Consider the following 14610-nt stretch of genomic DNA (forward strand, 5'->3'; position numbering starts at 1 on the left):
GATTCAAAGTGTCGCTGCCGTGTGTGTGCGATGAATTTTATTATCGTATGTGGGTCTGTTTATAACGTGCTTGGGATCGATCGGCTACATGTTTACTGGTTCTTTTTTTTTTAGAAAAATAGAGGTTTGGAGCGTGTTCGATTATTGTGGCTTTTATAATGGCTTTATAACGATCTCGTTACACCTGTACACAGTTTTTGGGTCAATCGGTGATCATCTCGTCAAACAAAAGTGGGTCGATTCTAAGGAGGACGGAACGAAGTGGTTCAATTCATTCATCCGATGAATTTTCAGCAGCTTTTCAATCACAAAGACGCGAGACTTTCCGCGGAGACGCCGCGCGAACGTATAAATCGCCGTGTGTGTGTGTGTGTGTACACGAGAAATAGATTAGATACGGGCGATCGTATGTGCACTTGATTAAAAACATCGCTCTCGGCACGTTTCGCTTGGTGCAAGCGCAAATTCTCCGAATGAAAACGCCCGGAGAAACGAGAGAGTGCGTTTTTTTTTTAAGTTTTTTTTATAAACTATACACGCTGCTGTAAGATGGAAATTTGATATTTTCTGGGTAGGACTTCTTTGTTTACGTATTATGCAATATTCTTCCAGGATTAACACAGTATAACAGACGAACGGGCATTGAGTCACTCGGAGAGCCATATCCGCTCACTATACTCCCCGTTACGTTACAGTATACACTTCTAAACTCTATGAATCAAAGGGGAGTGTTCCGTACACTACATAACAGTCGGCTTCAAGGTCGAGATATTGCACGGCGTCTGTCTGCATGCCATCGTTAAATCGAATTAAAAATAACGTTTCTTATCTAAAACTGATAATATAACCTCTCTACACATCTTCCCGCCATTCCCACGAGCTAATTTTACTCTTATATTTATGTTACAGGTGAGTTACTTACCCAGAATCTTCTCTCCCATATAGCACAAAAACACCGCAACAGTAAGTTCAAAAAACAATCAACTCACGATCCTCCGATGTGCCGCCGTCCGCTGCCACCGGCGCGCGCTCCTCACTCTGCATAAGCGTATATATATATATATATATATATATATATATATATATATATATATATATATATATATATATATATATATATACACATATACGCGTTCGCATTACCACTACCATGTCAGAGCCGGCTCGTCGCGGCCGTCCTCCTATTCGAGTCAGTCAGTCAGTCAGTCGCGCGAACGACGCTAAGCGTGTTATACCTCGCGTGTTCGTGTCGCGTCGTGTTTTTTTACCGTTTCTTTTGACTCTTCGACGTTTATACTCGCATATAAGTAGATGTATACTTAATTATACTACTCTGGATTTTAGCGGCTATTCTCGCCACGTGTTCCGCTGTGTATACACTGTATTATACACACATGGTGCTTTTGTGAGAGTGCGGGTAGTTGATTGATTTTTCTTGTGCATCGGAGAGTGAATGTGAAATTTGGCAGTATATATCATCAGCTGGGAGAGATAAATGCGTGCTGAAATCGCCGGCTGGAACGAGCACCGAGTGTTCACGTGTATCAGAGTGCGTATAATGATATTTTTTGTGGAAGAGATTCACACGGTTATTCGAGGTTAGGAAAACGAATTTCCCGCGCTTTTCACGAAAAATTCGCGATGCAACCCGACACTTCGCCATATCCGCGTACCCGGAAAGTGCAATCGTGACCGGAATACCGGGGTGACTAATACGTTTGTTCGAATTCGGCTTTTCAAAACACATTCGACATCACGTTCCAACGGCTCTTTTTTACGCTCGACTCGGCATATAGGTAAACACAGCGCTGCCATTTTCTCCACTGCACTGCACACACGCTGGCGAATAAGCGTCGTTCAAAACAATTCGGAATAACAGCCTCGAGAGAGAGAGAGAGAGAGAAAGAGATCCGCAACGATTACGTCTGGCGTCACGTTTCGCGCATCGACAAACGTTCGAATTTGACATCTCGGAAAGTCCATGTGTATACCCACAGTCACGTGCTGCTACGCGTTTAGATCGAAGCATTTTTTTCTTCGAAGCTTCTGGAGAGCTCTATTATCGTTTTCAGCCCTCGTGAATTTTTCAACGCAATCAGCAAGCCGATGATCGCGCGATATCGCGTTTAACTTTCCCTTCGCTGCGAAACAAAGCTCGTTACGACTTTTCAAAGTTCTCTCGATAAATAAGCGCAACTTTTTCAACCGCACACGACTGAGTGAATATTAGTACACTTAATGTAGCCGTGTGTTTCTTTTTTTTTCCCTCGACGCTTTCACTTTCAGCTCGTTTGAAGGTCGAAAACGACTCGCGGGGGGTATGTCTTGAACTCGTCGTCGCTGACTATTTCAAATCCGATAACGAGTGTGTGTGCGTGTGTGTGTGTGTGTGTCTATAGCTATATATACGTGCCGGTGGTGGAGAGAGATTTATCGGCGAGTGCGACGGCGGCAACGGGACTTTATGGGGTGCGGACGGGGGACATAAATAAGGAGGGCATTTGATGAAATTGAAAGTCTTTGTCTGAGAAGCTCTTAGCAATGGGATTAATCGATTCGATTGGAAATTTCGTTTTTTCATCGTCCGTATCAATGGGTAGATTCCAAGTTCTCTCGGGTTGAAGGAAAAAATCGAAGCTTCGGATCGATCGAGGCTGATAATAATGACGCGACGCTCGTCAACAGGTGTGTATTATATGCTCGAGATTAAAACGTGCATTTTTCACCTTTATTTCCGTCAAGTGTATATAAACCAAGTCGGCGAGGAGAGAGAGAAAGAGAGAGAGAGAGAAGTTTTCTGTTTTTAGCATCGATGATTTATCGGGCAACGGCCGCTGGTCAGTGAACCTCGAGAGACGACGCTGATGTGTACACGTACGACGTTATAAATTTTCTCTTTATCGACCAAGTCGAAAAATTCATTACGCACTCACCCCCCCCCCCCAAAAAAAAAGAAACTTAACCCATCGGCCGTAAAACTTCTAGGCTTTATGTCACCACAAGGCCGTTCTCCGCACGAGTACATAGACAGCCCATACGCTTTTAACGTTACCTCACCTCAATTACACACACACACAGACACAGAAAAAAACGCCAGTGAATCGTCCAAACTTCCCGTTAAAGAGTTATTTGTTTTGTAACAACTTTCCTGCGCGCAGCAGTGACGGCGGCAAACTTTTACTTTTACATCGACGAAGGACGCGCCCATGTGTGACTTTTATCGTAGTGTACCGGAAAAATTCACCTCATTATGCATCGCGAGTCGCTCTCAAAGCCCTTTTCCGCGTTTGAAATGCAAAGATCGAACTTCTACGTATAGTGTGACGGTTTAATTCGAGAATCGAAACAGCTGATTTTATGCGCGAAGACGAATTCGTGCAAATGTGAAAGGTTGGCCCGTAGAGAGAACAAGAACCGTGTGTGAGAGAGAAGTCCTTGTGACTTTCGGCACGTGTGTGCGTGTGGGATTTTTGTATTTTCTGGTCCGTACAAGCGTTGAACTTCAATCGCATAGTAACACCTGTAATACACTCGAGTGTTCTAAGGTCACTTCTCTTCTCTCTAATAACAATATAAAAAAAATCAGACTACGACAATCAAGAAGCCATTTGCCTGCGGCGCGTTATCGAGCGAATCAACTCCTGCACCTGTGTGTGTGTGCGTGTGCTGGACAATAAAGCGCGAGAGTGGACATGTGGCCTAAATTTCCAAAGAGTCCAAGGTCGCGCCCGTCACTAAAACTCTTATTCTTTCTCTTTTGTGTGTGTGTGTGTAAGTACACACTCGCACGTGCGTGTACACTTTCGTTCGATATTCGTGCGGCGATTATTACACGTGATGGTGTGGATGATGCTGAATTATTGGGCCGAGAATTTTTGGAAATAGATGTAGTGTAATCATTTGTGGATAAGAGGCTTTATCGTGTTACGCAACGGTATTTTTGGATTTCGATAAATGTGTGTATTTTTAACTTTAATAACTGACACTATAAACTCGCGATTTCTATTTTCTCTCGTTTCTAAAAAAAAATCACCCGCGCAGCAGCGTTTGGAGTACAATATCTCTTATCAATTCTCTTATCATGTTGTGTCCAGATTTTTATGCGCCGCAGCGATCGATAAAGTTTCGCTCTTTTTCCCGAATCGTTTCCAATCTTTGATATAACCATGTATACATCAAGCGCTTAATATTATGCGTTACAACTACGGATTCGCGACGTACTGTGTCAAGAACAACGACGTTTCGCGCCAAACACGCAGTAAATAATCGAGTATAAGTGTCGTGCTAATTTAGAGCAAACACATCAAGCGCCGCTCTCTCTCTCTCTCTCTCTCTCACCTGCTAATGCAACGATGATGATGCGATGAATTATTGAAAAATTCGAATCGAGAGAGCCGAGAGAGATAAGATAGCGAGTGTCTGTGTGTTGACGGGAATGTATTAACGATCGATTTTAGAGGCTGTGTCGGAATTTTGATCATTTTCTAACAAAACTCGAAATACTCCCCAAGTCCAATCCATCGAACTAAAACAATAAATTTCCCGGCTATCTGCACCACACGTATCCACTCCTTATTTCTACACCCACCACCGACCGATAAGATCGACTCGCGGACCCTTTCATACCCAACCGAATCGACTTATATTCGCGAGTTCGATAAAAACAAAAAACAACACACACAACTTCACCTCCGAGAAATAAACACTGTTCAAACGGCGCACCTCCGCTGCATCGACCCCCGGGATGGATAACAATACAAAATCAAGCAACCCCGTTTCTCCTCGCTCGATCAATTACCGGCTCTCATCTCTCTCTCTTTCTGTGTACACGTACTTGCGTCGTCGGGACGCCTACCGTACGACGTGTTTATACGCGTCTGCGTCGGTGACCCCCGAGACGGTGTTGTATAGGTCTCGATAGCCGATAGGCGAGTCTTGGATTTTTCGGTTAATTAAAATTCAATAGACGCGGATCGATGATGTGTATACTGTAGTGAGAGGTAAATTACGCCTACATAGCACAAAGTCGTTGCGAAGTGCGATCTACGCGAGAATGACCCTAATGACCCACGAAAGTAATATACAGTTGCGGGAAAAAAAAGAGCTGAAATCTTTTCTCACTTTCGAGATCGTGTGCCTCTGCGTAAGGCAAAGAGCTCTCGCCGTCACGAGCGGATTGAACGTTATGTAGTTCATTGGATCTGATTCGCTCGCGCAAATTGCTCTCGCTCGTGCGCACGCGCGCGCGCGCGATGATCCTTTTGTCCACGGCTCTGGCGAGGCTCTTTTCCCCGTGTCTTTTGTGTTTTAGTTGAAAATAATTTCATTTATGTGTAAAATCGAAAAACTTTCCAATCCCTCTTATCGGAAAATGACGAGCAAATTTACTCCGTAAGTGTATACGACGCATACCTGCGCGGAGTGTGTCTCCGAGAAACGAACTCTGAGCAAACAGTGAATCCGAGGATGACTGGGCATCGCATATGCTGAGCGAGCGTTATCTATCTGATTGTTTTACGATGTGACGGGGAGTTTTGTGTGGATGTGTATTTATAAATATAATTTTCTGTATATACACTTATATACCAAGTATATGCGGGAGTGTCGTAACCTCTCTCAGGTGTGTATAATATGTGGTCTTATCGGTATAATACCGACTCTTACCGATTTCGTCACTTGTCCGGCGCGATGTGTTTTCGGTGCGTGTGCACTCACGTGATGTGTTATGCTTAGCTTGTGTAAAAATTGATTATAATACAATCAATTTACTGTAATTATAATTATCATAGTATAGTCATTAGAGTGAAAAATACAAGATCATCAAACTATTAATTTAAATTAAACAAGCCGCGGTGTAAACAAGCTCTATCATCCCCATACCCTCGCTATCTTCTTACAAACAAAACGATGTAAAAGACTCTATAGAGATTAGAAGACACGTTCTCTTGCCTTACACTCTCTCAATTAAAAATTCATCGCACAATCTCTCTCCGCATAAAAAAAAAGATATTCAACAAAAGCCTTTCATAGATGTCGCGCATTCCGTAAGATCGCGCTTGTACATAACGGTCATTAAAGCCGCACCGCAACGCCGAGCAATTGCATAAGACGAAAAAGTAGGCACCTCTCGGATACTTATGTCCGTTCCTACGGCATTACCGCATCGCGCACAGCTCTCACGCACGTAATCGCGCGCATATGTACGCTTGTTTTATAACCAACACACACACACACACACACACACCGCGAGGTTATATGCATATGTAATGCGCGAGTGAGAGTAAAAGGATGTGTGTATACGCGAGCGAATCAATTGGGTTTCAGTAATGATTCTGATTGATGATGATTCAGAGTTCCTATACTGAAGAGATATGGGATGCATTTTGAATAAGCGCGCGAAATTCGATTTCCTAACCTCAAAAAGTCGAGCTGCATTCGAATTACGCTTATTTCCTCTTTAAAACAGTGATAACGGAAAATTGAAGCCGAAAATGGACTTGTTTATTCTGATAAATCGAGAAATGTGATTAGATGTTTTAATAGCGCTAAATTTTAAAATTCTAACCTCAAAATGTAGCGCACGCGAAGCACGCTTAAATGCATCTAGTACAAGAGAAAAGAGAAAAGGAACTACAAAGAAGAGCCGATGTTAACTCGTCGCATAAACACGGAAACTTATCTGCGTACACCCCGTACTGTCAATAAAGGAGAGACTGCATTACGTCAGCCGCTCTCGCCCCCCTTTTACAATACTCCTCTTTTCCATCCCGATTTCAGTCGTAGCTTTTCAACCTTAAACACAAAGCACCAACTCCAAAATAAAAACGAAACATCTGTGCAATAAACAGTAGCCGCAGTGTATACATCCATTATTATTATTAACGGATCATGCCCCCCCTATACTCACTCTCCCCGTGTATAAACATCCTACAAATTAAAGAAGCCCCGAGTATAGTGCGCGCATGACACATCAATCAATCACACGATTCGAGTCGCTCCGAAGACACATACACATCCCTTAACACCTTTCCGAACGCTATAAATTTAATTACCATCCTCGTGTGTTCCATCGAGAGGGAGAACACAGAGCCATAACTCGACGCGTCGTCGGCGCCGCTGATGTGAAAAATGAAACGGCATCGCTTTGTCAAAGCCGTACACGCGATGTGTCTCTCCTTGGTGGGCCTGTAATTAAAGTGTAGGAGCTGTGCTGTGTGATTTGCATGGAGAGATCGGTGACAGGTCGTCTTCAAAAGAAAACGGAATAAAAGAGCTGTAAATATGTTTGCCTTTTGAGAACTGCATAATTGCCGTAATAACTTTGGTTTGGCACGTACTAGTCTCTTTTGTTCCATCTTCTCTTTTTCGAAAAATTCTTTCACCACAGTTTCTCGGTAAAACTTCTCTCTTTTCTCGAGAATACCGCGAGACACGCGTTAAATCATTCGCGAAAATAGCCCGTGCGTTATAAATATACGCACAGTCGATAAGAAACCAAAAAAATCGAGAGAATTCTCTGGACTCCGTGTGCGCAAGTATACACATTGTTAGAAGCGAGAGCAGCCGTTGAAACGAATTTCTTTTTTTTTCCTTTTTATCCCGAGAGTCTTAATCATCATCGCGCGCGGGTACAAGCATACCGGGAAAAAGGCAATCGCATGACACATGAGAACCGACTTACATCCGTTTCCGTTTGCGTTACCGCATCGCCGACGTCGTCGTATGACATCGATATTTATACGGAATATGCAGTGCATGGAATTTTTAACTTTGTCTTCCTAGATCGAAAGGAGAAACCAATTGTCGGCAATAACGCAGAAATTAACGATCCAAGAGCCTCTACATTTATACACATACCTCGATGGAATCAATGACGTATCCTTGAGTCTAAATCAGCTGAAGAAAAACTTTTTACTCTTCGAAGAAAACCTTAGCGTAGGTGCGCGACAACTTTACGTGGCGTTCGCGGAAAATATATGCTTCTTATTCACGTCGTCGGTGCACACGAACTTCGTTTCTAACGAGCAAAGCGTGAAAAAAATCAAGTGTAATGAATTCAAGGAGGATTTCATTTGCGATCGTTCCGAAGCGATTTAAAAATAATCGTGAGCTGCTAGCTCTCAAACACTTGAATTTCAAATTAACGTTGTATTCGAGTTCTCGGGATAGCTGTAAAATCCAACTCTTCTTCTTCTTCAAGGACTCGTTTACGACCCGTTCACGAATCTGAATGGCTTATGAGATTCGTCATGGATTTTCGAGGCGTATCTAGTAACTTTCACGAAGTGTCTCAGCGATGTCCGACCTCCCGAGAGGTCAAAGATCGACGTCCCATTAGCATCAGGCTGGTAACGCGAGATGCAGCCACGTCGTCTGGGATGTATAGCTATCGGTTCGCTTCGCAAACTCAATTAGCGCCCTCTACTCCGGGATAAGACTCGACCAGACATCTCGCGGTACATATACACCTATATACGTAAAAGCCAGGGCTCATTCACACGGACGAGAGGAGCCTTGAGGCGACGATTTAATTTGCCCGCGGCTTTCGCTTCCTCTCACCTTGACGCGATTGGCTTTTTTCCTTTAATTCTTGCTGAGAGTATAGTGTCATCGATTGCGCTCTGTGTGTGTGTGTGTGTGTGTGTGTGTGGAATTTTCGCGTTATTTAGATCGGTGTTGCATCGCATGTTGCTTTTTCTCGCTGCCATTGGGAAACTTCATTATGTAAGTGGATACACTTCGTTAGTGCGACTGCACTCGCAGAAGGATGTGTAATGGTCGGAGCGATTCTTCAAAATAACATCAGTCATGGAAATTAATAGAAGCTACTTATTCCGAGCTGACGAGGTTCAGGAAAGCGTAAAATCGTTGATAGCGCTGCTGTTTAAATACAGAGAATAAAATTCAAATTGTTGCAGACACCAGTGATGCATCTCTCGATGCTAATTACAGCGCGTTTTATCTTCCCGCAACGCGGAAAATCTCGTGATTTTTTTTCATGGATGTTTTTTTTTTAAATCCTGTTCGTGCGCGTAATTACAGATGAATCGGCTATGCTTTTTATAAATAAGAAACGAGCGAACTCCAATCAGAAATGAAATCAATGCGCCGTACGCGCTGAATTTGCGATGAGGAAGAAATTCGTCTTTTCGATCGTGAAACGCTGATAAGTCTCTTAATGAGTTTCCTTTTGTATAAACTCGATGAAATAACGCTGTCACATCTCCCACTAATGCATACTAATGCGGAGAATCGACATGTGACATAAGAATGCTAATTTTTCTGATTACACGTTTGAATTTTTTTCTCTCTCGCTGATATCTGATTTCTCATTTGATGCTTTACATTAAAAATTAGCTTTATTCGGTCGAAATGTATAAAGCACGTAACGTAACGAGCGCGCGCGCGTTAGCCAATTAATAATGCGATCGCGCTGGGAAACTCAGGGCCACGTAGCGGCACGAAAAAGAAAAGTTCAGAGTCTAGGCTCCCTGTGGTACCGCCTATACACGCTCCAAGGATGCGAGGCTCGATAAATAATGCGACGTAGCCGCTACTGGTAGCCCGGAAATTAACGACGCCCCGACGACAAGTTTATATGCCTATACTGTAGCTTCTTGTTGGAGGATAGGAGTTTATGGCTACTGTGTGTGTAGGGGAAAAGCAAAGGGAGAGTGAATGTTTTTACCTAAAATTAAAATATGAACCATATTATCTTTATTGAAGACAATTTTTGTAGAATTAAGGCTAAATAACGTTTTTCTTCAGTGTGGCTATTTTAAAAACACCTTCAGAAATCATCGTTGTTAAAATCAATTAAAAAAACACTCGCGAAGCACTTTGCACCAGCAGCCAACCCAAATCTCCAAACCAAATATCCAACCGCGCTCTCTAACCTACTCTATAATCAAATTAAGCAATCCACTTCCGATGCATTCCGACCTCCAACCACACTCGAGGTCGCACACAACCCTCGAAAGCTTCGGAAAATCTCTGTCGCACTATTTCCACTATCTATCCTCCGGTCAGTCTTCGCAGAGAGCAAAGTAGTATAGAACTCAGCCTCGACTAACGACCATGACACTGTCCTTGCCCGAGGCTAATACCAATATCCAGACGACTACGGCTATTGGACAGATCGCTAACTGGACTTTCGGCAGCACGTGTGCCATACAAATCGATCAAACGGTCATGGTTGAAGCAGTAGTGTCGGTAATAACGATTTTCCCCCCTGGTTGCACTTGAAAGCTCCGCATGGGCTGATGAATGATTGAGAGAGAGGGACAGCGGTATGCTATGCACTCAATGTGAATTGTCGCGCTGCGGGTTGTACAATAGGTATATAGCAAACACTGCACATGTGCTTGCTAAACATCTATCGAGAGTCTATTCAGTATCCGCGCAGCGGTTTGCGGCCCCGGTTGGGTGGCTCATAGAGCGATATGGGTATTGATTCTTTACCTTTGGCAAATATGCTTTGCAGTGTCTGACGCGCTACGAGTTCTAATGATTTATTCTTTCGAGGCTCGTTATTGTGCTTTTCAATTAGGTTTAGCGAGCTGCGATTATTCAAATGGGAAATTCGTGTTTTTTTTTTAAAGTTTGATGATACACAAGGACGTTATGCATATAAAGCTTCGAAGCACAGCTTTACTTCGAGCTATAATTTTACAACAGAGATACTATCGTTTTTATATTACTCAGCTTGTAATGTATGCAAAACATCGCAGGGCTTTCATCATCATAAATAACGTTTGTAGAATCAACATTTTTGCAATATTGATTAAGATGAACAGCCTTTGCACCCCAAGAACGCTCTGATGCAAGTTTAAGTTCAAGCTTATGTATTATATGCGATATCGTAAATCAAGTTTTGAAACAATAATAGCGATTTTGAAAGGTATTTTCACATAATTTTAAAGTGATTAAAAACGTTTTTTTTTAATTTAATAGTCAAGAAAAAGTCCTACCCTTACTGCTGAACTGGCCACAACAAGTCGAGGAGTGCAGTTCTGAATTCTTATTTATTTACGAGGTAGAGTTCATAGAACGAACAGTATAGATATGAACGTATGCATTAATAATGGTAATAATACATTCATATCAAATGATTCTATTAATCATATAACTGTGACAAGAAAAATATTTTAACATTAAAATCTGATTATTTGACTCTGACTATTTCGAGGTACTTGTATTTCCAGTTGATTCAGTTCAAATAAACAAAGGTATTTAACAAATTTCGTGCTAAAAGAAATATGCATCCAGACAAAGGTGTCATATTTCCCACAAAACCATCAGCTTAAGCTTCTCCATTCAAAGCAACCGCAAACCTCACCGGCAAGTTGCGCAACTCGCACCACTAAACTATATATAGTCAAAACTTACGAGTCAATTACGCGCCAGCGGTCACGCGTACTGCTCGGCGAGTAAGTATATATTATATGTACCCCGAGAGAGAGAGAAAAAAAACGAAGTGGGCCGTGCGTGACCGGCGCCACTCGGCCGTTGTACTCCATCAGAGAGAAGGCTCACCCTCTCTCTGCGTTTCTCGCGGCCCCGTTTTTACGCGCGCCAAGGGATCTCCCTCCGACTTGGTCGCGAGAATCGATTCGCGCGATATCGCATTGACCCATAAATATACTCGTCGCTCTCTCTGTGTACCGCAGGTGTAGAGAGAGAGAGAGAGAGAGAGAGAGAGAGAGAGAGAGAGAGAGAGACGCCCTTTATCTTGCTCATTTCATCGGTAGGCTTGTTTTTCTGCTGTGGCTTTTCCTCGGCCGATGTCGATGCTGATGCCGATGTGGTGTTCCAATATTTGTATTGATGAGTATATAGGGTTTTTTTGGGGGGGGGGTCGACGGGACACGACGTGAAGGTCGTTGCTATACTCGTTTGACTGAAAAGAGATTTTTTTATACTGTAAACAGATTGATTTGTGACGAGCGCTTTTTTCCTCACGATGCATTAGCGAAGCTATTACTGCCTTCGCTTCTATACTGCTCCAGCTCGGTTGGTCATGTCGTACCGATCACTTTTTTAAAGAACATAATACTCCTTTGTTTTTAAAATTTGAATCCATCGATACTAACGTCGAACAAACGCTTCATCTGTTTCAGTGAAGGCTCAGTCGTAAAGGTGCCGTGGATGAGCGTGCAGCGGCGTCTCGGTCGTGTGGGAGCGGCGGTGGCGGCGTCAGGTTGCAGCGGCGTCAGCAACGTCGTCTGCAGCAGGACCGCCCTCTGGAGACGGCGTCATAGGCCGTCATCGGTCCTCACCATCGTCAGTAACAGCAACAACAAAACAACGACAGCTAGTCGCATCGGTAATAACGAGCGTCAGCGGTGTCAGAGGCGTCAACAGGAGAAGAAAAAGAAGAGGAGAAGCAGACGGCCGGGCGAGCAGCCGCAGCAGTATCAGCCGGGAGTCGTCGTCCTCCAAGTCGGCGGTTACCGCTGCTGCTGCTGCTGCTGTTGCCGGCGCCGCCCTCGTCCGTCAGGGAGGTGACCACATGGACGCCGATCTCGGGAAGCCCGACCACCGCCACCATCATCCCTCCTTATCACCATCGCCCGTTAAGTCGATCGAGAGCCCCAAGACACCGCCGCAGCCGCCACCGAAAGCTTCTTCTCTGAGTTCTTGCTGCTGCAGGAGGAGAATCCGTCCAGGCACGCGTACGCGCAACAGGCCGACACAGAGACGAGAGAGGGCTGCTGCTCAACGGCAACAATGTCGCGCAGCGCTGCCACGCGTCCACAGCAAGGTCAGTGTCAAGCATAATATGATGTATCTATACTTGTAATATACGTTGTGTCTCTGCCGAGTTCGGTTGGATTCGGTAATTGTAAAGGTTAGTACGTAACGAGACCGAAGGATTTTTCTCCGGTAAACCCCCAGCCCTTATACTTATGCAAAAAGCCAACCAAACGCATCCCCAATGCCTTTGAAGTCTTACAAACATCCCGGAGGTGGTTGATACACGCGCGAGATACACCTCAGTTTATTAAGTCTCGACCTTGCGGCTGTTACTTTTTCCGCCGCATATTCTACATACACATTTATACGGTGCTTATATACAGTGATGAGTGACAATTGAAACCCAGTGCTAAAAGTGGAAAAGTGAAGCAGTGAAAACAAACGACTATAAATCAAGCGTCGCAACATCGATGGGGGATACAAGCAAAACATCCATTTACATTTTCGGCGATGTTCGAAGCCCCTCTCTATTCATAGACCAGCAGTATAGAGCGACAGCATCGAAAATAGCGGCGCGCAGGGCTTTCATATCTTTGTTTTCATCTTGTCCCTCGCACCTCATGCGCGCAAGTTCGTTGCGCCGCCGCTGCGTCATCGGCTGTAATTACTCTGTCCCACTTAGCTCCGCTGCAATTTCATTGGAGACGTGTGCGGAATAATTCCACCGATGCTTTTATTATTCCACGCTGCGGACGCAGAATACTCGTGCGTGTAACGGAAGAGACGAGCTTCGCGAAAATAAAAGCTGCACCTAACCTAACCACACCGGCGAAACCGCATCAGTATACATACAACAGCTGAGAGAGAGATAGAGAGAGAGAGCTGACTGCCCCCCCTGCACTTGGCGCCGCCACGCGTCAGCGGCTGGAAGTTTCACAGTGACACGCGGGCTGCTATAACCGCCCCCGATACACTCACATCCCCCGCAGCGCTGAGCACTGACGTATCGGCAGGGCCGGGCCAGTCTAAGGGGGTAAGTGGCGCCTCGTCCCGGCAACACGGCGAAACGAACCCTCAATCCAAGAGGCCACAGTAGCAGCCGTGTCGACGACGGTGTGTGTGCACCTCCGCAGCGGATAGTCGTCGACGTCGTGTGCGCGTTCCGCGGGTGTCTCCAGTGCAGTGTCTGTTCCGAAAAACTCGCTCTTTCGATGTGAAAAGCGCATCCGCTGCTCTGTGATTCTTGTCCACCCCCCTATAACGATCTCAGTGCATCAGCTCGCGAGGAAAAAGTGCCAGCAGCAAGTGCGAGAAGCTGACGAAGGAGAAAGCCATCGAGTGCACGCGCACCGAAAACGGAGCGAAGAGGGGGAAGCTGTGCATGGCTAGACCACGAGTGCACGCGCACCGAGAGATAGAGCGACAGTTTTATGGGGGGCGCCCCCGGCCAACATCAGCAGTGCGATGGGCTATCCTCGCACCGTCTATATCGGTATTAGTCAGCGCTGTGCGTGTGCCGAAGTTTAGTTCTCTTTCTTAGATATATATATATGTAATAACCAGCGACAAGTGGTGAGTGCGACAACTATATGCGGTTCTGCATTTGACGAAATCTCTTTTTCATTCTCCTTATCTCTCTTTGCTCGACGAGGTTATCGCGCCGAGACGCTATAACCCTGGATTCTACCAGTGTGTATATCCACACTTTACACAAACGGTTATTATAACCTAGAAAAGTGCTCGACAGTGTTCCGCGATATGAAACAAACATTTCTCGTGAACAATCCTACCCCGTGCATGTCTCCGTATATAGGCTCTGCGGCGCGTGAAGTGGAGAAAGAGAGCACAGCAGCATAGCAGCGGCGCAGAGAGAGAGAGAGAGAGAGAGAGAGAGAGAGAGAGAGAGAGAACGAA

At 44.7% G+C, this 14610-nt stretch overlaps 1 protein-coding gene across 13 annotated transcripts in view; it reads left to right on the forward strand.

The window, feature by feature from the left end:
- The window catches only part of LOC100123067 (probable phospholipid-transporting ATPase IM), a 45396-nt gene that overhangs the window by 11213 nt on the left and 19573 nt on the right, over nucleotides 1-14610 (forward strand). For 7 of the 13 annotated variants that reach the window (XM_016989937.3, XM_008216626.4, XM_016989938.3 and 4 more), the window contains exon 1: nucleotides 12973-14268. Coding sequence is in view for 6 of the 13 variants with exons in the window: in XM_032599285.1 (XP_032455176.1) it covers nucleotides 12730-12763 (34 nt within the window). In the remaining 7 variants the exon portion in view is untranslated. Of the gene's footprint in view, nucleotides 1-1192; nucleotides 1550-12119; nucleotides 12764-12972; nucleotides 14269-14610 lie in introns of those variants that run through there. The other 6 variants (XM_032599284.1, XM_032599286.1, XM_032599285.1 and 3 more) reach the window with 4 other exon arrangements.

Source organism: Nasonia vitripennis, chromosome 4 (genome assembly GCF_009193385.2).
Source record: "Nasonia vitripennis strain AsymCx chromosome 4, Nvit_psr_1.1, whole genome shotgun sequence".
NCBI classification, from domain to species: Eukaryota; Metazoa; Arthropoda; class Insecta; order Hymenoptera; family Pteromalidae; genus Nasonia; species Nasonia vitripennis.